Source organism: Halichoeres trimaculatus, unplaced genomic scaffold, assembly GCF_033239565.1.
Source record: "Halichoeres trimaculatus isolate MK-OKI-2021-1 unplaced genomic scaffold, fHalTri1.1 fHalTri1_scaffold_9, whole genome shotgun sequence".
Lineage (NCBI taxonomy): Eukaryota > Metazoa > Chordata > Actinopteri > Labriformes > Labridae > Halichoeres > Halichoeres trimaculatus.
The window spans coordinates 30,981,328-31,005,554 of NW_027437188.1; the positions used below are offsets into that span (position 1 = coordinate 30,981,328).

At 39.2% G+C, this 24,227-nt stretch overlaps 1 protein-coding gene across 4 annotated transcripts in view; it reads right to left on the reverse strand.

The window, feature by feature from the left end:
- Positions 1 to 24,227, reverse strand: part of cntn5 (contactin 5) — a 236,584-nt gene that overhangs the window by 37,593 nt on the left and 174,764 nt on the right. For all 4 annotated transcript variants that reach the window (XM_074679099.1, XM_074679098.1, XM_074679100.1 and 1 more), the window contains 5 exons: positions 18,888 to 19,091; positions 11,059 to 11,161; positions 5,588 to 5,769; positions 2,065 to 2,201; positions 1,797 to 1,926 (listed from right to left, as the gene is read on the reverse strand). In XM_074679099.1, the coding sequence (XP_074535200.1) occupies positions 1,797 to 1,926; positions 2,065 to 2,201; positions 5,588 to 5,769; positions 11,059 to 11,161; positions 18,888 to 19,091 (756 nt within the window). The remainder of the gene's footprint in view (positions 1 to 1,796; positions 1,927 to 2,064; positions 2,202 to 5,587; positions 5,770 to 11,058; positions 11,162 to 18,887; positions 19,092 to 24,227) is intronic.

Here is a 24,227-nt window from a genome sequence, read left to right on the forward strand (position 1 = left end):
GAAATGATAACCATAAACATTAGCTAATAAATACCAGATGAGAATGACGCAGGAAGTGAAGCTTTTCTAAGTAATGGGGATTGCAATGTAGGCTGTGCTTTGATGACAAACGATAGTGCTCAGATAAGATCCTAATGGAGTCATTAAACTCCATCAAACAAACCATTGATGTCTCTTTCCCAGTGTTTGCTCCCATTAGTATAAATCTATACCTACAAGTCATTGCTTTTCATTCTTTGGAGAATAATGTAGAGCTGTTCCAGGCACTCCTCTGCTCCACGCGTGCAGACACCTCATCGACGATAACCGTAAGGGTCCTTCTTTTATTCATGACGTCCACTGCTGGGGTTAAATCAGGGACCATTGATTGGCAATCAGCACATCTCACAGTTTTGCTTCTCCCTCTTGCATTTCAATCTTCCTTACCCATCATGTGGAACCTCATTCAGACGCCAATACTCAGCCTGAGATTTGATTCTTTGTAGAGTATTAAGAAAAATGCTTGGCTGGAGTTGGCTTGTGAAACGTAAAGATGCTATGAGGAGGAGCTGTTTAAATCGGACTCCCTCGACACCTTGTGGCCCGGAGTCTCCGCACACTGTTGATTGTGACTTTCAGTGGCCGTGTGTGGAACCGTGAGATCGAATTGAAACCCATTTCCTTTGCTTTAGACAACTTTTTATTGGATACAATGCGCTGAGGTAAGGTATTTATCAGTACAGCTAGATTTGAAACGTAACATCAAGCTAATGTTGTAGCAGCCGGCTATATGTAGCTCTATCGTCAGCCCCGTGCGCTGATATATCTGTAGGCTAACATGACAAGTTAACACTGTCAGTTTTTAAGTAGTTAAGTAGCAGTTCATATTTTGCACAGCTGGCAGCGGGGTGCTCTGAGATATGTCTGTAATGTGTAATAGTAGTGAATCCTGGTTAGCTATGTCCTGCCAGTCATCTACCAAGCAGAGCTAACGTAACCTCACTCTTCATTTTATTGATAGACTCTCAAGTTTGAACAGACCACTGCAGAATAACTGCTGCATGTGGATTGGTTTTATAGAGTGATACAGCCCAAGCTAAAGGCTAATTAGCCTTTAGCTTGGGCTGTATCACTGTCCTGTTTATCTTTCTTCTGCTCTTCAGTCCTTTTTCTGTCAGACATTTAAGCTCCTGTGTCCACCATCACTACAGAATCAATCACAGAAATCGTTTTCTGCAGAGAAAAACACAGATCTCTGTGTTTTATTTCTTCTCTCTATTAAAACTTCATCAGCTGGCGTGGTTTTGTCATAGAGATCTAGATTTGTCATAAACCAATTGGTCCTGGTCGACCTGAACTGGAAGCTAAGAAGTAGCAATTTAAAATGACCTGTAACTAGCAATATTGGCGCTGATAATCTCATTTTAAAGCGTGGATTACGATCAGGGCATTTATCTAGAAGGGAGACTTTTTCAAGAACACTTTCAAACTTCTCACAGCCCTTTAACCCCCCCTTTTTTTCTTTGTATTAGGGCTGGGTATTGCCAGGAACCTCAGGATTTGATTTGATTTCGATTCTTTAGGTCACGATTTGATTTAATATTGATTTAAATTTTCATGTCCCATGTGAACATATGTGGTTTGTCACATACGTTCCCCCTCACTTGCCAGGAGATTAATCCATTCAGAGGATTTGCTGAATGGATATTGAATTGGGCGAGGACATGTTTCAGTGCATCGATTCATCAATATTTTTACCCACCCCTACTTTGTATGGTGCATTTTCACTTGTTCATTTAAATCCGAAAGAGACCTACCTAAAATCTTCAGCTCTGCATTGGAGTAGATGGCCCCGTATTTATTTTCCGCAACACACTGGTACATTCCCGAGTCTGTCTGCAGCACCTTATGAATAGTCAGCTCCCCGTTCAGCGTTTCAACTCGACCCTGTAAGGAGAAAAGACGTACAGTAACACCACATCTGAATAAAGACGTTCTGCACATGCAGCCGTACAGGAATAATTCAGATGTTTCATGCAACAACGAGCCAAAAAAAGAGCAGATACTGTGCTGCAAGGTAGGTACCTGGGATGTCAAGGGCAAACCATTACGGAGCCAGCGATAGGTGGGCCGGGGCCTCCCCATGGCCTTGCACTCCCACTGGAGCTTCTCTCCACTATCCATCTGAGTATCATTAATCATTCTGACCCACTGAGGGAGGGCTGGAAGACAGAAAAAAAAGATTTGGGAATAAGTAATTCATCCTTGAAACGCATACTAGGCACTATTATGGTAACCAGTACTTTTAAAAGAGGAGAAAGGCGCCCAGTTTCACATTGTTGACAGTTAATGAAGAAATGGACTGAGTGTCTGAAGATGATGGACACAAAAGAGGCAGAAATACGATTTGGGAGGAATTTAATTTAAAAGAAATCGCTTGTGATAATTATCTGAGCTGATATGACAGACTGACTTTCTTTATCAAATCACTTAACAAAGTTATCTTATAAATCACACAAGGTTTCCGGGAACATAACATCTTTCTCCTGTTCTCTTCTGTACTCTTTAGCCGTGAGGGATTGAGGCGAAATAAAATGCTCACCAGCCTTAATGAGCAGAAAGAGGGTTTAAATGTTCAGGGCATCTCCCAGTCAGGAAGTGGGATGATAACACCAAAGTATGAAACCCCAAACTTGGAAAATATTTACAGAAAGGAGCAATCCGTTCAATAAGTTTGATCTACTCGTTAAAATTCTGAAGCTGTTTCAGGCTGTAAGCAGAAAGTGCTGAGGAGACTTTCACTAATTGAACCCAGAGTTGCACATTTTGGGAAAAGGTGAAGCCCTCCTCTCCTCTTCAGATCTCACCAGCATGTTTCTGTGAGGTTCCTGAGCATGTTCTTTGTATTGTTCTTCTGCTGCATGGCTCGCCTGTGGCTCAGGAAAACTAGGCAACTGTCTTTCCAGAGCGCCCCTGAACCATGAAGCCTTTCTTCTTTCCCTTTTTTTTCCTGTAGCCTACTTGTTTGTTTCCAAGGCAGCATCCACAGCTCCTGCCCAGCTCCACATGCTGCACAGACTCTCACAACTCCACATCTGAGCCCTGTATGGGCTGTATGTACTTTCTTTTCATCTTGTAGTCTCTTTCTATCCATTTGGCCCAATGCTTTATGTGGTCCTGCGTTATTTTTTATTCTTATTCATTGAATATCATAAAATTTAAAGGGACCTTTGATTGGGGTTACATCATTCAGCTGGTCCTGTGGAAGGAATATTAATTATTGAGTCAGTGGCTTAAGCTTACGATCCTTTTTTCCTTTATTGTGTTGTTATTTCTCACATGAATGAGACACTTGCACATGCAAAATGTAAAAATCATGTGGTGATATCTAAATCTTTACTGAGAACAAGACTCAAAATATTAGATCAATATTTGAAGTTAGCATATGCATAAATAAGCCGTAATTCTACTTCAATATCATGGACAGATTGGAGAGTTGTTCCTGGACACATGACTTATTGGTGGAATTTATGAGTCCAAAGTAAAAGATGTGTACTGAAGCATTGTGCATTTCCCTGCTTTGTATTTCCAACACAGTGTGAGTGAAAAAAAAGGAGGAAAACACCCGTTGAGCTGCTTCCTCTACAGTATCATGCAGTACACGTTCTTTCCTATTCTTTGCATACGGAACCTTCCTTGAATACCTTTTTTTTTTGGGCGGTTTGATTGAATGATTATGGTCAGGAAGGTCTTCCTCACAATGGAAGTTCAAACCCGCAGCTGACCTGTGTAAATTACATTTAGCGTGAGCCTGCTACAAATTAGGCTCCCTATTCTCCTTGTGATGTCAACAGAATGGAGGTTGCCAAGAAGTGCAGGGCCTTGGGAATGTGTCCTACCAAGGCTGAGGCAGTCCATTATCTTGGTCCTGTGCACACGGCTCAGGCAGAGAAGTGGGGAGACATGTGTCCTCAGAGATAAGTTTACGATCTGAATGCAATGAGTTCATTTCATAAATCTATACGTCTAATACGTCTGGGATGAATTTGGAAATTGATATCTGAAGACATCAAAATGTTTTTAAAGATCTATAACAAAGCTGAGAGTCTAATTTGTATTATTTAACATCCTTTAATTAAATCAGATCATATTTTTGTATCGAGGGAAACAATTAGAAACAGGTATTCAAAGCCACATGATAATAAAAAAGAAACAAAACAAAACTGACCCTTTAACCCTCTGGTGCATGAATTAAAAAGCTTGTGTCCAGATTTTTTCCTTAAGTGTTTTTATTCCTCTTAAGGCATGAAAAAATGTTTCAATACAATTTTTTGTTTAAATATTTGACTTTTTATAAAGTTACATGTAATTACTCCAGTGGACCACATGCACCTAAGCATTTAACATTAGTATGAGTGTACAACAGAATTTAACTGTTATTTTTTTATTTGTAATTCCATGGATAACTATTTCCTTCCTGATCTGATACAAAGTAAAATTCAGAGTGGTGTCAGCAATCCGACCCGATACTGTACTTTTTTGTAGATATATGCAATGTCAATGAACCTATTTCAAAATCACATCACTAAATTGAAATTTCCAATACAATATTTAATTAAATAAATGAAAGTAAAATAATTGCACAAGTTTGTCAATACCTACATTTTGAACGATTTAACAGTTAAAGCAAATTAGACAGGCTGTAAATTATAATGGGTACACTTTATAAGTTTAACGTTACTTTTTATCTTTTACAGTATATATTTTTCTTAACTCACCATGATTTTTTTATTGAAAATGTTCTGTGTATTTTAATGACACCTGGAGTTTGAAATCCACCTTAAATTATCTATTTTTAAGGAACCTTACCTGAATCAATCTAGGATTTTTTTGCCTATAAGATTATCTCCTTGATATACATATCATTACTCCAAACAAGCTTATGCAGCTATCTATTGAAGCATGTCTTTCTTTTTTTACTTACTTCATAACTATATATGTTAAATTCAAAAAACTTCAATGGCAAGAGAGCTCTTCATATATCACAAACAGTGTCATGGTGAAACATAATTTACTGCTTGTCTGAAAAAAAAAAAGAAAAAAAAAAAAGGTTTAACACGATTGACAGGATATGCCAGCAGGGTCCAAAACTGTGTCTGTCTTTGCAGTCACAGAAAATTAACTTGCAGTTACAACGACTGACCACTGAATGAAGCTCATAGGAGTAGAGCAGCAGAGAGCACTTGAGAGGCTGTTTTGCAGCTTCAAGAGAAATGACTTTTGAGTAGCTGTCCACTGTGCACCAGAGAGTTCATGGTTTGACTTTTCGCTCTCAGATGTAAATAAAAGAGCTCATTACTTGATGTGATCAACTTAAGTTCTTGGATGCATGAATATAATTAGTCCCCTGACTGCTCAGCATGTTCACAAGGACCACGACTGATCTCCAGCCTTGAGTTTTATGATAGTGATACTTTCAAGTTTTAATCATGAAGAGTCCCTGAAAACTCTGCAGAAATAACTCACAAAGCCTGTAAAACATCAGTACCTCTGCCTCTACTTGTCATGCAGACGAGATAAACATTAATAAGAGCAGGCTTGGACTCACTGTAGACCTGCAGATGTCCTTTGAACGCCGTGCCCCCTCTCGGATTCTCCGCTTTGCATTCGTACGTCCCTGAGTCCTCCAGCTGGATGTTGGGAATTTCCAGCACAGCCTGCGACTTCCTAAGTCTGGCTTTTTTGGGGATGTTGCCATTTATCTTCCTCCATGTGATTGTTGGCACTGGACTGTGTGAAGAAAAGCGTGGGATTATACACTAAACTGGAAAAAGGAGGAGAAAATGCATGCAGGCTTTACACACAGAGGAGAGTTTGCAGCAGTGATGCAACTCTTAAATATCAAAAAGACAGTTTTTTGGTGTTTTTATCAATGGGGTACTGTAAAGGGAGGGTAAATGTTTCTATGCTTATGAAGTGATCTTAAAACTGCTTTTACGTATCTTCATAATACAAAGAATTAGGGAAAAAATGGTCAGACTAATGTGGTTTATACGTTTTTGGCAGTGTATGTGTTCATTATTAATCTGACATTTGATTTACAAATCCTTGGGAGCTTTTCTTTTGTATTTAAGTATCATCCCAGCACAATGTCAGCTCTCCAGTGGAAGTAAATAACCGACCTTGGACCAATCATGAAACATTTTCTGTGCCAATCACAAACCCTGGCTTTCAGAAGAGCACAGACTTTATTCAAATCAGGCTTTTACATCAGCAAGAGACTTTTCCATGATTAGTGTTCAAGCTATGTCATCTCCCCCTGTTTATTCACGGCTTGCCCTATGGATCCTTATGATAGATGACTTACACGTGCAGGGAGAGAATGTCTTACTATTCGCTCGGTTTCTGCAGCGCGCCTGTGTGACAACCCGATCTGACAGGTGTCTGAAAGATGGAAATGTGACACCATACAAACCTCCAGTGAACCCATCAATCATTTAAGCAAGATGGAAATGAAACATCCCTGAGCTTTTTTATCTGCTCCAAATTCACAAGGACACTGAAGTGCTCCTGAGTGAACAAACTCCGATTAGGATGCAGGTCAGGTTTTCTATTAAATGCAACATTATTTTTATTTTGGACAAGAGTTTCTCATCACTTCTGTTTTGTACTCAGTTTGCTGCAACATTTCATTTACTTTGTATTTTTGAATATCTACATCATTACCTTACAGGATGCATTCAGGCGTCCACACATCACTGAGAGTGTGGACCAACATACTGAGTAACAGTCAAATGGATTTCTGGTGCTGAAGCTCTGAAATTCTACATTAACTCTAATGCAAGCTTTGAAAAATATTTATTTTCTTGTATCTTTGATCCTAAACAGGAAGATAAAACACATGATTATATGCACTGACACATTCAAAGATAGACAGAATATCATTGTTCTCACTGATGTTAATGCAGAAGGCTTTCAATGGAGGCCCAATTACATTGAAAAATGAGACGATTTTAATTAGACAAACATGAATCCATTCCAATAATGAGAGAAGAACTGCTATAGTCACTTTTGCCGCTTGTGTCTTTTCCCATCTGCTGAACAGACAGCACATTACAAAGTATACTGGATCGATAACAAATATCCTCCCAAACAGCATAGATCTCATGAAAAGTATCTGCACCCTGAGGTAAAATCAAATATCTGTACTCTAATGTAGCTCCATTTGTTAGTACTTGGCATTCTCATTTTAATGCCCCCCAGTGCTGCAACAACAACATAAACAAATGCCAGAAAGAGGCGCGCAGATTGAATCAGTGCTCATGAATATGGCATGCTGCTGTTTGGAGGCCCTTCCTTATATGTTATTGATGGGGAAATCTACTGGAGACCTTTGCTCCAACTAAACTCTCGACCAGCCGGAAAACAGAGCAATTCTACTGAGACCTCCAGGGGCTGGAACATGAGTGTGAATCTTCCAGAGTCCGTGGCAGGATTTCTCTTTGGAGGCTGAATAATGAGCACCAGACTTGTACATGTCGACAGCGCTGAGGGTGGGCAGGAGGGAACAGGCTTATTCAGTTTATAAATGTGAAACTCTGCCTGTCAGTGTCTTCTCTGTGAAACTGTTGCTATAAACTCTTGAACTCTGCAGCTCTGGTCAGATCCATTTAATCACAGAGTACAAACCGAGGGCTTTACACCCCAACACTGTGAATGTGTTATACACATACTCTGACTTCATGTAAGAAGCCACAGTTTCAATTTTGCTCTGTGCCCATAGGCAGGCTCTTTAGATTACATCTTAATTAGCATTCCGCACAATTGCTGTGCCCTCATCTGGACCTGCTCCACAATAAAGGCAGAAAATTAAATCTAATACCAATATACAGTGGAGAATTAGTTTGCTGCAGATCATTAAGATCTAGGTATTATCCCACCACTTAGCTCGATTGCTAAGCTCTCCATTTGTCGGTCCCTCCTGGCGAATTCGATTCTATATTTAGGCAGGATGGACCTGAACATCTTACCTCATTTTACCTGTATCAACCAAGCAGAAGCATCTGTCTTTCAAAAGCATTAGCTGCAGCAACATGGGAATAAAATGTGCTGTAGTTAAGAGGCACTTTGTGTAGCTCCTGACAATGTGGTCCTTGTGGTCTTGTGTAGCTTGATGTGGAAAGTAACTGTGAGGATTTCAAGAGTCTAGCTCCCTCTGGGGTCACTGAAACTAAAAGTATATACCGTCTACTCCCAGGCAATTCAGATGAAAGCATGCGCCGCATGCCGCATATTGTGCTGTAAGTGGAAATGAGTGGGAGAATGTATAACCAATCAAATGTACAAGGCTTTTTGAACTCAAATGAACTTTAGTCTCTGATATCCTTTGAAATAAAAGCAGCTACAGGCGCTGCACTTTGCAGTGCCTCGTGATTGTGAAAGCAGAGTTTCGGCAGTACAGGAACATATTCAACTGGCTGTAATAATATCATGAAAAGCATTGTTAAGATATTCCATTTACAAAAACAAAACAATGACTGAATTAAACCTGCTTGTAGCAGACGCATTAAACATGCAGGATCTCTAACAGCACTTTCATACACTTTAAATTTACAACCTTTGTTCTTTAATTCATGTGTACTACATCTAAAGTTCTATAGTTTCATTTAGCAGACGCTTTTGTCCAAAGCGAAGTACAACACAAGCAAGAATTTAGACAGAAGGAAAACCTTGTTAGTGTGACAAAGTGCTACAAGTTATGAATATTTTTTTCCTTTCTTTTCAAAAATGTAGAATTATCTAGCAAACTAACCACAATCAATTGCTACAACAGTATACTTCAACCTTCAACAATATTCAGTGATAGTGCTGAAAATTCACGAAGAGCTGGGTCTGAGACATTCTGACTCATTCTACCTCTGAGGACAAAGAGGAGAAGGCTCAGATTAAGGGTCTAAGTGTACCCTGAACAGATGAGTTTTCAGACATCTCTTAAAGTAGAAAAGGACTTTGTGGATCATATAGAGTTAGGTTATTCATTCCATCATTTGGCCACGACACAAGAGAAGAGTCTGGCTAGAGATTCAGAGCCGCGCTGAGCTGGGAACACCAGGTGTCTTTCACAAGCAGAGCGTAGTAGGTGAGAAGGAGTAGAAGAAGACAAACCCCAGGTAGGAAGGAGCCGTTCTTGTCAGTGTTTTGTCAGCCAGAACAAAAGCTTTGAATTTGATTCAAGCTGCTACTGGAAGCCAGGGAAGAGAGATTAACAGCAGGGTGACATGGGCTGTTCTGGGCTTGTTAAAGACCAGACATGCTGCTGCATTCTGGATCATCTGCAGAGGTTTAAAACTACTACATGGATTTATAGTGCTGGTAAATGCTAACTAGTGATGTTCAAGAAGCAAACCAGAATCTAAAAACTTAAGCTTTAATCTGTAAAACAAATGAACACCTCAAATGATAATGATTGCTGTGTTCGGATTATACTTTGTGTTGATTTCTGCAGGGCCTCATGACATTAGTTCAGAAAGAAGAGTTGAATATCTTTTAAGACAAGAGTACTACCACAAACAAAAAACAGTCTTTCTTTGCACAATGCTACTTAAAACATCAGAAGCACAGTGATGCTTAACAACAGAAGAACAATGGCCGTCATTTGAAAAATAATCAGTCAAGGTTCAAATATCACAACAAGCCTCGCCAGAAATAACATCATGAGGTGACAACAATTCAAAACTCTTGAAAGTTAAGAGGACCATCTTTATCGTCCTAGCTCCTCATTTTCTTTGTCTCATTAATTCTTTTGCCCTTGACTGTGGCCGACAAAGCACTGTCTCTGGTTTATATCCCAACAGACAATCACTTCAAGGAGCTTTGGCATTCAAACACAAAGAGCTCTCCTGTCCCGTCTTAGCGAGTGGTGCCATCATAAATATTGATCAACAGCAGAACAAAACCCATTCTAACTTCATTTTCAGGGCTATATAAAGACTGGCATTTCTTAATGGGGTGCATTGATAAATCATTCATCTCTACGTAAAAGGGTAAGTCTCTGGGATCACTGTCTGAATGAAAGCCATCACGCACAAAGTATTTCACTGAGGGGAGCACAAGGAGAAGGACACTAGGTAGTCTACAAGCATCCTAATATCCTGCGTATGCACATGATGGAGGAGCTATATTATTTGTGAAAGGACTTAGCATAATGTGGCTAATTAATTAAAATCAAGGTAAACAATTACGAGGTCCTTAGTCATCTGTAGATTAGAGAATGTTTGCACTTAAGATAGAAGTCAGTGATGAATTATTCATGCTGAATAACTGTAAACAAGATAGAGGAGGGTTAATACATGATTATGGTGTGCAAAGAAATTATATTGAGTACCTATTTAATACTTAGAAGAGAAAAGGAGGGAAAAACTGAAACTTTGCTTTTGTTTGGATGTTCTTACTTCGCTAATAAAGGTGAGCACTAACCTTTCCAGAGAGTAGCTCTTATTATGATTAAAATAAATGACTGTATTTTCATTATTTCTTAAAAAAATGCAGCAATTTTGTCCAATGTGCAGGTGGGGATGCTGACTTCAGTGACAGTGCTAAGTGTAGTAAGTGGTTTGGATTTTAGTCTCTATGGACAGAAGTGTGTTTCCCTCCTGGCAGACAACTATTACCAATTTCATTTTTTTTCACAGACATAACCTTGGCTCTCTACATTCATAACGGAGCCTGAAAGCACCCAGGAAACACAGATACATTAGGGCTCTCAATTATGTGAACACATGGGTCCCTGGGGCAGAAATCCCTGTTCAGTCTCCCCCCCATGCACTAACATGCCATCTAACAGCCGAGCTACGATGCAGCACTCCTCTACACTCACTTAACATCCTGCCTCGAGACAAGATACGCCTGGTTCCCATTCAGGTAATGGAATAATGTAATTTAAAAAGGAGAGCACAACACAAGGCGTATTATCTAAAGAATCTCTCAGTAACTGAGCAGTTATAGTTTCCTGGTGATTAAAATGATGGTTTTGTAATAAACAGCAACAAATATTTGTGCAATATGTGCGTGTTTACTTACTTCCCCAGAGCAAAGCACTCCAGTCTGACAGTCACTCCCTTGGCAGCAAGGACAGATGTAGGGAAATGCACTTCAATTTTGGGCTCATATTCACCCATGACACCTGGGAAAGGTTAAGAAAGAAAGATTGCAGACGTTAGAACAAAAGTGATTGAAACAGCCACTTTATCTCGTTTTCCATCAAGCACGTCTTTCCTTGCAGTGTGCTGCACACAGACTGGCCGTAACGATTAAAAGATAAAAGCGTTGCTCTCTTCCGATATCTCTGATACCTGTTTTATGAATATGTAAGCAACAACTGATGAAAAAGCAACTCTTAATGTCCTGGGGATACCTGATGTATGGGCCTCTCAAAATACTCGTAATACCCTGGACCATAGGGTGTACAGGTCTGGGACTGCACATTATGCACACCATCTGGCACGCTATCTTTAAGCTGGACACCTTTACTTCATACACAGTTATTAAGAGTTGTGAAAGTGGTTTGAACCAGACATTTTAAACAAAACAGAGAGGTATTTCTTGATGTTTTTATGGTTGTCAGTTGAGAACTGTTAAGGAAAAAATCTGCTTTATTCTCAATGATGCAAAGTCTGCTATCTGAGAAATTAAAGCATATTCACAATCCAAACAACTCACTGAGATGATCAACTGACATTTTTAATTTGTTATATACGTCACTTATTATTTAAGACAATTAATCCTCGGTATGATTTCCAAACACCTGTGCAGAACAGAGGTGATAATGTGTTATCAGTCTTACTAAGTGCCACCGTTATTCACACCCCCTCGCTAACTCCTAGCCAGAGGACGTTTTCTTTGTGTATTCATCCGTATGTAAAGGTGCCCATTAATATCATTTACCTGAACAATGAGTCAGATGGCATTGAGCAAATTTAGAGTAACAAAGAAAACATCCTCACCTGAGATCTAATTATTCATTATCAGGCTTATTAAACAGGAGTTTGTGATCTGAATGTTACAGGACCCTTTTGTTGCACGTGCACAATATCTGCACGTGGGCACCATCGATGATGGGCGTGCTTCTAACCTGAGCACCTTTCTGTGTTCACAACAAAACATATCAGAGCGTTTGCACTGCTGCTGCTCATGCACCCTGACGTTCATGATCACCAAGACAAATGACCACCGTGACATTTGAGAAACCATAATTACACCTCGGACGTGTACCTGACACTTTTCCCGTGATAAAATGAATGCTGCAAAGAAGGAGTGCCGTTATTGAATTGTGGCCCACTATGTATGGAAAAGGAGTTTTATGATATTTGTTCCAAAGAACTTTTCAATTTCAATCTCATTCTCAACATTTATGGCTCCGAAGCAGCCCTTCACATATAATGAATTTGCAATATTTCACTGGCTCATGCCACAGTATATTCAATATCTTATTCAGTCTCAGTGGCTAGGCCTGATAGAATTGAAAGAAATAAAGTCAAGGCTGGTGTAATAAAACATTACCAGGTCTAATTTGTTGCACAGCTTTATATTTTATGTTCCAGTTTCATTTATTAATCACTGGGAAATTACATTTCCTGTTTTGCTTTGTTTTTCTGCTAACCAATTTTAAAAGTATGATGCCTGTTCTAAATTTTACTGGGACTCCAGGCTTAAAGCATTAAAAACTTTGTTTTATTAGCGCTCTGATCCGGGGGTAGATGGCTGATTTAAGGCGTCTCCCAGAAGCACTAAGGCAGGAGAAGTTTTTAAACTTTGATGGGGAGAAAAAGGTAATATAGCGAATAATATATAACATAAATTGAAAAAGATTTTATAGTTTGTATGTTTTTAGGGAATAATGAAACAAAGTGAGATTTCCTTATGCTGTATTGAACCATAACTTGTCCCTGTACATTTTATTTGCTCTGATCAGCTAATGAATGGAAGGAAAAGCTGCATCACTGTTATCAAAAATGTTGATTGCTCCTGTAAAACTTTCTAAAGCTTTGTACCCACGTAGAAGGGTATTTTCATTTTTTCATCATTAGTTGCTAGGCACTGCCCTGTTGTGTCTGCCTATTGCAGCAGCTCTCTCTTCCTTGTCTGTTTCTTGTAATTTTTTCATCTCTTTGTCTTCATTGCGAATTTGGAGTGGGTCATTACATTGAATGGTTCATTTGTTAGTCATGGACACCAAACTGGTTTTGTCTTCAGTGATGTTTTGCTGTTTGTTCTCCTGTGTTTGTCTAGAGATCCTTCATGTAACCATGGCTGCATTGTTTACATGTGAAATCAGCTGTTAGCAGCCCATAGTATGTCAAAGCTAACTGGTGCAAGGCCTGATGTTTCCCACAAGGTGAGGAGAAGGAAGGGAGGACAACATGCTGGTACTCAGGTGAGAGCTAAGAAGTGACAACATGGACCTGTCCTTCCATCCATTGTTATTGTTAACGTAAGATCTATCTCCAATAAGATTGACGAGCTAGCCATGCTGACCCAGCAACAGAGGGAATACCAGAATGCAGAGTAGCATCATGCTATTCACAGACATGGCTAACGGAGCTAACACCGGCCATGAACTTCACCTGCTGTGAGCAGACAGGACACAGGAGTACAGGATTCTATTCTATTCTACTTCAAACATCAAATATTCCCCCTCGTTCCTTTTTGAAAATACTTTTGTCCATGACACCTTTGAGTACCAAAAACTCTGTTTCCCGGCTTCTACATGAAAACAAAAAAATCAGTGTTTTCCAAAATCTTTACTTTGGCCAAGGTTTTCAGAAAACATTGTTTTTAGTGACGCAAAACTGTGGTGTCCGTGTGGACGACAGGCCTTAACACACAAAAATATACTCCGTTTCCCAGAAAGTGGGTGGACATGGCCTAAGAGTTGTTTTCCTTCTGTGCTGGAAAAAAAAACATGACTTAGACCTCCAAGATGACCGAAATACACCAGATGTTTTAAAATACCAAACCATTTTTTGAAAAGTGGCTTTTGATATTGATCAATAAGGAGTTGGGTTGTGAAATTGTGTCTTCTTGTGGCCAATCTGTAGGTTGTATTGGTGAAATAATTTCTTTACTGTTAGAGGGGGATGATGATGCTCTTTGCAGAGATAGACCGATCAATCGGGCAGATTAATGGTACTTTGAAATAACTGGCATCAGCCAACACCTGCACTCTGGAGGCTGCTTGAAAATAGGACAAATAATGTCTAAAGACACTTCTGGCTGCCTTGATAGTTTGGCTGGAGAGCGGTGTTAACGTTCCCTACATGATGATGAATTTTCTTGTTGTACACTCACAGTTACTGGCTGGTGTTTGATATAAATCAGGTATGCAGAGAAGGTTAATGCAAAGCCAGTATTACTTCCAACATAAGTCTCATACCCTGAAATACATGACATAACCCTGAGTATTTTCATGTCCAGATAATTAAATCCATCTAAAATGCAAAACAACAACAACAAAGAACCAACATTACCTCTACTGCTGACCTGCTCCCTAATCAACAGCAATTCTGCTCAACCAATGTTGGTAAACCACTACTCTCTTGGGAGCACATAGAGGGGAAAGGTTACTCTGTTTTGACTGCATCACGGAAAATGTGCTGTAAAGTAAGAAATTATGCTGACACCCATTATGCTGCTGGGTCAAAAGTCCTGCATAACAATTTTCAGAGTAGCAGGGAATACATGTCCATATGAGACGTGTCTGCAAACATTGTTTTCTGTACGTGTGAGAAATATGTCACCAGAGCTGCAGTCCAACTAAACCCTTCACCCCTACCTGAGGAAAAAGAAGCGTATGTAAGTATACTCAGATGTGATGGCTAATTCATGCATTCAAAACACAATTAACACAGCTTAGATGTTATGGATAATTCAATAAGTGTGTTAAATGACCTATCGATCATTTACAGAATGAGAGCAGCCTCAGAATAAGTCTGTATACACAATATATTTCAATAATGCTGCATTTAACCCTTTATGATCCACCATACCAAGTCTGCCAAAGCATATCTTTATATTCTTACATTCTGTGATATCATTTTTTACTCAAAACTTTTTCTGTACATCAACACAACCCTTATATCCCACACTTTAAAAGCAAATGTACCAACATATATGTAGGCTTACTGAATAAATTGCTATTAGGTGCAATAAACCATAAAAAAATGAAAAAATTAGCTTAATTTTTTTAAAATACAAAAATTTCATGGTTTTACCCCTCATAACTGCAAACTAGTGCTGTCAAAGTTAATGCGTTAATCTTGGAAATTAATTTTAATTGAGGCTGTTTTGCTTCCCCCCGGTGGTTCCTGACCCACAACTTTTGGTCATGTGTGCAGGCAAAGCAGGCAACCCCGGCCATCCTGAAGGAAAGTTTCATTCCAAACTGTTAGCAAACAGTTTTTTGGACAAAGCCAAAGTAATTTGCACATTTTGCAAAGCCACATTTTATTACCAAAGAAGTAATTTGTATAAATATCACCTCAAAGCAAAACACCTTGCTTAAATAACCTCCATGGGGCCTCGCCAGCCTACACTGCATGAGTGTGGCACTCATAGGCGAATAACGAAGCCAGTAAGTGGAAAGTCAGCCAGTTCCTTCGTTACTTAGATAGCGAAAAACTAGGGATGGGTATCTTTACCATTTGAAACTATACGGTACTGATGCCCGGTACCTGGCAATCGGTATCGGTGCTTAACGGTACCATTTTCCTGTACGTTTTTGTGTTCATGTGGTAAAAAGTATCAATTTAATAAAACTTAATAATAATTAAATCTCAAATTTCTTTTATTTAACTATGTTTTATCTTCAATATATATTAAACTTGGAATGCTAGGTTCATGTCAAGCATGGAAAATCGCCTACTCTCCCTGTCCCTCACGGTCACAAGGATGGGTTTAGGAACCTAAACATGGTACCTTTTGATTTTACGAGAATCGGTACCCGGTACCTTTGACAGAATTCGGTTGGTACCTATAAAAGTACCTAGCTCGGTACCCATCCCTACCAAAAACTGCTGCCCTGTTAGCTCAGTAGAGGATGAAGGACTAAGAAAAGTAAATTGCATCACATCGGGAGATACCTCTCATAATCTACCCTTGAGAGGAACCATCACGTCAAATTTATATTTCAAAGAAGAGAAACTGTGTTCAAAGTTAGAATAAACCCTTATAATAGTCTTTAAATTCAAATACACTTTCTTTGTGTTTATCCTACATTAATATCATGATTTTTCATATTTTTTTTAATAAATATATTATACAACAGCTTTAAGTAGAAAAAATGTGATTAATTGCAGAACACTGTGCAATTAATACGTTTTTTTTTTTTTTAATCGATTGACGGCCCTAATGCAAACATAAAAAATGTAAAGAGGTAAATTTAACAAAGGAGTCTAGATCAAAACGTTTTTGTTGTTCAGGCTTTATACTGAAAATGAAAAATGAAAATAAATGATCAATCCATCTTGTCTGGTTTCAAATCGAAACTTAATAGACAGTATGCATACCCTACGCTAGGCTCTAAAGGGTTAAATAACTTGCCACCATAATGAAAGATAATGTTAAAGTGAGATCTGTAGCACTATAGGCATTGCTTCCAGCAAACATATGTGACAGCACACTGTGCTGAAAGGTAAAAACAGATGGGACAACCATTGAAAGTGACTTAAAACAAACTGAAACTTAATAAAAGAGGAACAAAGCTGACTGTTTGTACTTAACTTTCATAAAAAAATGTGAAAAACAGAAACACTTCTGATTTACTGCCATCCAGCTGAAGTTTATTCCCTTTTATATATGATGAATGCTAAAGGTGTTCTGATCCACAGCCATTTCAAAGTCACTAGCATTGATGTTTAAATTATGCATTCCTGCTTCTATTTACACCAAACAGATAAATCAAAGGCTGTGTGTTTCTGAGATGAGTGGTGTGTCTGTTTAAAAAACACTGCATTAGTCCGGAGCTCGGCGCTTAGCCCCGCTCAGCTCAAGGTGGGTTGTGGATTGACGATCAATGGCTTCCAGCTGAGTATAATGGAGCCCAGATGCTTGTTTTGATTAAGAGAGTCATGGTTGGAGCTGACAGTGGTGAGCCGCACACACACGCACACACACATGCAGCTTGAACTGTCTGCTGTGGAGTAATCACTCACTCTCACTGAAGCACAGATTGTAGTATCTGATTGGTCAGTATCCAATGACTGAAGGGTGCACACAGCGCGGGGACATTTCAGTGTCTGCTGGTTGCCAATGCAATTTTCAGCATTTTAGATCCAAATTCACAATACAGAAGGCTGCTGGGCACCATGAGATTTGTCAGGGAGGAGATGCCAAGACACTCTTTGGCTTAATGGACCTACAGCTGTAGAGATTTGATTTGGCCATGTCATGCTGCAGGTGAGACGGCTGTCCTTCATTGGGAACCCGTGCCACATATCGCCATGTGGATGCTGCAAAGGTCAACGTTCTTCCCTCAGACGAGCAATCTCCCAACATAGTGTATGGAGTTTGTTTTAGTTCAGATACTGATGTGTAAATTGAAGTTGTTCTCAGAAGCGTGATTCATATTTGATCATTAGTTTCTTCCGGGGAATTTTCATCACCCCGCATGTGAAAATACTTGACTTTAAAAGTTCCTGAGAAAGATCATTTTGAGTTTTTAGGTGTTGCTTCCAACAGACACTGTTCTCTCACCTTTTCATTAACGACTCCACTTCCTCCCTCCATGTCTGCTAAGTTGTACCAATTTGCCTGACAGCTGAAACGCGAGGGAGTTGCAAACAGGATCACACCAGATTCCCACTTTCACACAGGCTGCATATTCCAATCTATCCAACTCCTTCACCCCGCGTTCAACCATTAAGAAGAAGTATCTGAGTCTTTATCCGGCAGTGACCTGCATTAGGAAGCTGTTAGCAGGCTGACCATATGCCCTCTTGGCTGCATCTCGGTTAATGAGAGATACAAACCAATTTAGTGGTTGTGTGTAAAGTATTATATGTGTCCCTGAGGGCAAGGTTATGCAAATACAGAGTATACAGAGTGGAAATCTTGCTCAAAGGGATGTAACCGAAATCCAAAGAGCTAAATCCGTGTTGCAACATTTGGAGCAGACCTGGTTGCGAGGCATGCAGGCCTTTTCACAGCTTCACTGGGGACATAATCTCAGTGGCTCTTTGAAACCTCGACAATGACAGGTAGCTGTGTGAAGTGACGGACGTCTCTCTGTGTCGTGGGATGTCAAAAGCCTGTAGGTGAAATCCACACCTGAACCCAACAAACAGTTCCACAGCATGGCTCCTGAGAGGCCGATATAAAAGAGAGGAATCCCATCCAACAAGGACCATTGATTCAGTTAATTTTATGCCGGAAAATGATTTCCCTGATGGCCACTTTCACTAAAGCTCATTGTGAGCAAAGACGACTCCCCACACTGATGTTAAAGCATTGCTCACTCTCTATTTACGGTGTGTATGGAATTCATAACACCGCCCACTAACAGGAGGCCCAGGTGGAAGCAGAGGACTGTCCAGCTTTTATTAACCTATCTGATTTAAAAAATGTTTCTCTGAAATGCAGTATAATAAAAGACAGTGCACCAGCAGAATGAAAAATATGCTTTGAAATCTCTGAGCGCCAAACAGCTTCAGAGGGAGGAAGCACCGTGAGAGATCTTAAAAAGTGAATTAATGGAAAAAGTCTTTAAGTTATTTTCACACAAACACATAAAAGACTCTGTGATACTTAGTGTGAGGTTTATCTCTTTTCATCCATCTGGTTTATCCACCCACGACTTCCATACAGATCCTGGCTGCCAATGTGTGAGAGGTGTTGCATGCATCTGAGGGCCTCACCGTCAGTTTTCAGTGTCAGAGGCGTTGGAGGGCTCAGGACTCTGGCGTTCGTCACCGTGTTCTTCACCAGACAGATGTAGCTTCCTACGTCAGACGGTTGCACCTTGGATATATAGAGGTTTCCGGTGTCCTGGGAGATGAAGCGCCGGCTGTCTTCGGCGACGAAGGAGGGGAACTCGTTGAACACCCAGCTGTAGATGATCTCTGTGGGACAAGATCATGCAGATTAGAAAATACAGCATCTTTCTGCATCAGTTTTAAGGTTTGAATAAAATGATTTTATTATTGGGAGTCTGTAAAACAAAAATGCATTGCAACTATGGAGATAAATAGAGGCCAAAAGTTTTGTAGATTTGGACAAAAAAAAACAAAAAACAAACTTGAAACCAAAAATATAAAGTTTGATCCTGAATATAAAAAAAAATACTAAAGCTAAACAAAAACATAAGCATAAGCAATTATTCTTCAATCCAAAAAGGTTAAATTCCAATCTCTATATTTCTAACAAGTTATTTATTTTTAGTTTTTACTCTTGAACAGATTTAAAAATTTAAGTTTTTTTTTTTTTAGGTGTGAGTTTTTTATCAGATTTATTTTATTTTGCATTTAAACCTTCTTTTTTGGGTTTCAGATTTTTTTTTTTTGAATGAATGAATAAATGAATGCTTTTTTCGAACATATGAAAATAATACAAAAAGAAAAAAACAAATGAATAAATAAGAGAATAAAACCTTTTCTTTTTTTTCACTTTGGATTGCTTGTTTATTTTTTACGGATACAAACTTTTGGCCCTGTTCAAGAATGGGGAGCATGGTCTGGACTGAGAAGGGTTTGGAATTGTGAGTGACAGCGTAGCAAAGAAGGCTCAAAGCCTTCCCTGGTAATGTTGCCTTCAGGAAACGTAGGCCCTTTGAGATATATATGACTCTTCCCTTCCTGTACGGTGTATTAACCTGATTAGCTGAACACAAAAGGATGCAGGCAAAATAAGCTTTGAAGAGCTGTTCAAGACCGCCCTTGGCAACAATTTATCCATAAACTCCATGAAGTGTTTCAGATTTTTACTGTAATCACCCATACAAAAAAAAAAAAAAAAAAAGTTTTCCCTCTTCTGTATTGGACTGTTAGCGTAGCATAGAGTTGCAACACTGCTAACCAGGGCAACTTGTAGTAACTTACTTGGAAAGGTCTTTGGATACATTACTATTGACAGCAAATGATACTGGGAAAAAAACGTCAGTTATGGTACTGTAAATCAAAATACAGTAATGCTACCGTAAAATGTACGGCAAACTTTTCACAGTGTCTTCATCACAACATTAGTATGCATCTCTGATGATCCACACTTTCTGCAAGCTTTACTTCCAAAACGCAACCTACTTAAAAATCCAGCCACAGCCTAAAGTTGTCTTTGTGGACTATCATTTTAAGCAGTTATCATTGTTATATGATTTTCATGCAGAATAATAAATAGAGAATTACATTTTTGATTGACTTGTTGATTGGGTTTGTGGCTTCTGAACTTCTCTGACATGCTGACAATTACTCAGAGACAGATTTAAACTGTGTACCATTCTTCCATTAGATTACTGTATAACCTGTTTCAGCCCTTTTAAAAAGACCAACATTGAGGAAACTATGAAGAAATAGTTCAAAATATTCACTGAGGAGGGAATCTGTAAAAAGGTATAGGCAGAGTGTTAATTTGATGATCACCTTGGTGAGTTTTATCATCCTAAAGCAGCTACGCAAACTCCTATCTCAACAAGATAAGACCAGGGAAGCTCAGGTTGGCCCTCATTTTACACACACTGATAGGATAAATGATTTATTTTAATGAGCATATTTTTCTACAGCCATTACTTAGCACATTAACATCTCCATAACAGTCACATTGGTAGATTTATCACAGCTCAACACAAAAGGAAAAGTCTGCACTTTGAAGAGTTAATGATGGAGAGCAGCTTGTTTGTCACAAACAGGGACCACTGGTCTGTGAAAGTCCAGCAAAAGCACAGGTGAGGTCCCTAAAGTTTGACAAACAACACCTGTGAAGGGTCTTAATGAGCCTGGTGTTTGTAATCAGTTTGTCTCAAATAACAGGTGATGACATCAGAAAGTACAAAACGGTCTGTGACTGTAGAGTCAAGACGCTCTGATTCCCCTGAGCTTTGATGAGCGTGTGAAAGGTGATTAAACAGAAACAGTCCTCTCTCTGGATGAAAAAGATTAGAGAAACTTTTAGCTAACAATCTTTAGAGGCTAATAATCAGTTCTAAGACTTTTGGGTTTTGAGAAGGAGGTGAAAGAAAAGTTACCACAGGGATAACTGGCTTGTGGCAGCCAAGTGTTCATAGCGACAACAATTTTTGATATTACGATGTCGGCTCTTCTTATAATGCGAATCAGAATGCACCAAGTGTTAGACTGTGTTCACCCACTGATAGGGACTGTGAGCTGGGTTCAGTTTTACCCAGTGGTGTGCACAGAGGGAGCTCATGGTCTAATTGTTGAAAAACACATGCTAAAGTGCCTTTTTGGGGGCCAAAATGTGCACCAAAGTGCCCTTTGAGAGCCAAAACACAGATAGAGTGTACTCTTGGAAGCCAAAATGCACTGAAATTACCCCTTGGGATTCAAAACACGTGCTTCAGTGATGTCTTGGTTGGCAAAACACACTTAACTGCCCTCTTGACTGGTTAAAACCAAGGAGCAACATCTGGTCTAGAAAAATAAAGCCTATGCTGAAGTGTTAAAAGCTGCTGTTCAATGAGGATCCGCTTGAGGCTGGCTGGAGAAAGACCGCAAGTCATATACACACCTAGGCCTGGGACAATTGTCAATAAATCAATGAATCGTTCAATTAATAAAATGAACTCAATAATTTTGCCAGCCTCAATATGTCTCCATGTCCATGCGTGTTTGGTTTTGTAGTTTGGGATGAAGCTGATGAGGCTGATGAAGCCTCATGGAGGAGAGGAGAAATTTCTTAAACTCTGAACAGTCCAGTTGCCTCAGTTTGAAGCATTTAGAATAACTAAGCTGGATGATTGAGAATTTACATAGACACAGAGAGTTTAGTTTGCTACATCACAAAAGAAATTCTGCATTTCAACTCAGTTTCAACTCAAGCGCAAGCCCATTTTATTTTTATTGTTTGTTTTTTAAATATTGTTTATCGTCAATAATTGTGGGACAATATATTGTCCAGCAAAATTTGTTGTCGCCCAAGCCTATACACACCAAGCCAAAAAATCAGACTTTTGCAGCATTAAAAAGCAAATTTACAGCCTATTTCAAGAAAAGGCTTGGGTCTTAAATGCTGATTTTGCTATCAGCACACACTGTACGGTGGGTGAATTTTTTTCTAGCTCAACTGTTTAGAAGATATTAGAATCGTCAGATTATCCAATCAGAGACACAGCTCAGCTCATGGGCCAGAAAGGCAGCCTATAACAGTTAGACAGGAGGCTTAAAACCTCTGTCATATCCAATGTGGCCGCGTCCATGGTATCATACCAGAAACATAGGTAACGTCGAAGAGACTATGTCCATGTTTTCTACAGTCTATGGTTAAAACATTTAAAAAAAAAAATCTACAGCTCCCTTGGAACTCAGTGCTGAGGCTGGTCTGTATGTGCCTTTTTGATTTTGTTTTTATTTCGCCCATGCCCTTCAAAAAGTCTGTGCACACTACTGGTTTCACCCACTGATGAGGTCTTGTTGCAATAGCTTTCCATGCTGTCCTCCTCCCTCTCATCACTGAAACTGCTGCTTCAAAAGACTCTGCAGGCCAATGGTCCAAGGAGGTGCAGGGGCGTTAACGTCAGCAGGTTTCTCCTGCAACTTTTAAGTTAGTTTTTAGTCATGTGTAACAGAGTTTGGATCTAAACTTATGATCCCTCGCAGACTTGGCAGCACAGATGTTCTCCTGTTTATTATTCAGTGCAACATTTCTGATGTAAAAATCCAAACACTTGAAAGAAAATAGTGATCCAGATAACAAAATTAATGGGTTGCAGGAAAAAAGAGAAGTGGAACTACTCCTCAAAGTGACCCAGAGCAGGAAAAGTGTCTAGTATTATGATCAGATGGATTTGAAGACTTTGGCTTTGCCCTTTTTTACTGCTTCATTGTGCTTACTGGAGCTCCAAACAACCACATCCATCTTTATATTAAAAAGTGATGACTGTCAAACTCTGACAAATTAATCTGTTAAATGTTTCCTGACAACATTTCACAACTCTTTGACTCTGCATCCATAATCCGTCTTTTTTAGGAGATTTTCTTTAAACTATTTATGTCCTTGTGGTAAATAATGAATAAGTGCTGTTTCAAAGATGCTCGCATCACTCAGTTCGATGGTGATGTAAGCTCAAAGTCAGGGACTGCAACAAGGACAAGAGTCAGAACAAATACAGGACATGAGACAAATATTATCATCCAAAAAACAAATGCAGAGTCATATGCTGGATTTAAGACAATGTTCATCATGAGGAGGGGTGAAAGAGCAAGAACAGGGCATACAGCTGTGGTACACTGTGAGCAACTGTTAGTAAGAACAGAAAGAGGTCGATTGAATCTTGACAACTAAAGGAAGTATAGGTATGAGAGAGATGTATTATCTTTACAGAGATTCCACTTTCAATAAGTTTTATTTAAAGGTCATCCCACACCAGCTTCATAAAAAAGTAAAACTATTTACCAAAGACACATAAAAACAGAGTGCTCAGAGGCATGAAATGAAAAATAATAAACTTTCCACATCTCAGTGATTCCAGATTATTTTCACTCATGAGACCGATCCCATTTAAGTGTCATCTTAATGTCTTTGAGCCCTCCCACAACCAATTTAAGCCAAAGACTGCTGAACACTCCCTGTACAATATGAATTTCATTTATGACACGCTCTGACTCACAGAGGCATTCATCACACTCACGGATTCTTCTTCTGTGGCATTTTCAAAAAATGTTTTAGTTGTTGGAGATCATTTTTCATTTCCAGTCAAGAGAAAGGAAGAAATAAATGATAATTTCTCTTGTGTTGTACATTTAAAATAAATCTGTACGCAGGAAAGAGTAGGCATCAAATAACGCTTCAAGTGCAGGTTGAGGCGTGCATTTGACCAGTATCTGAGAGCATATCCTCTCTATGTTTTAACACAGTTTGTGATGAGTGGCTTCAAAACCTCTGTGTGGAGAAAAGTAAAACCAAATTCAAACACAGGTCTCATGATCTGGATTTTTGTGACTTTTAAAACAGTACCAGGAGCACAGAGGGAGCATAAAGAAAAAAAGACCCTCTGATCATGAGGTCAACACTCTATTCAATGACTCAGG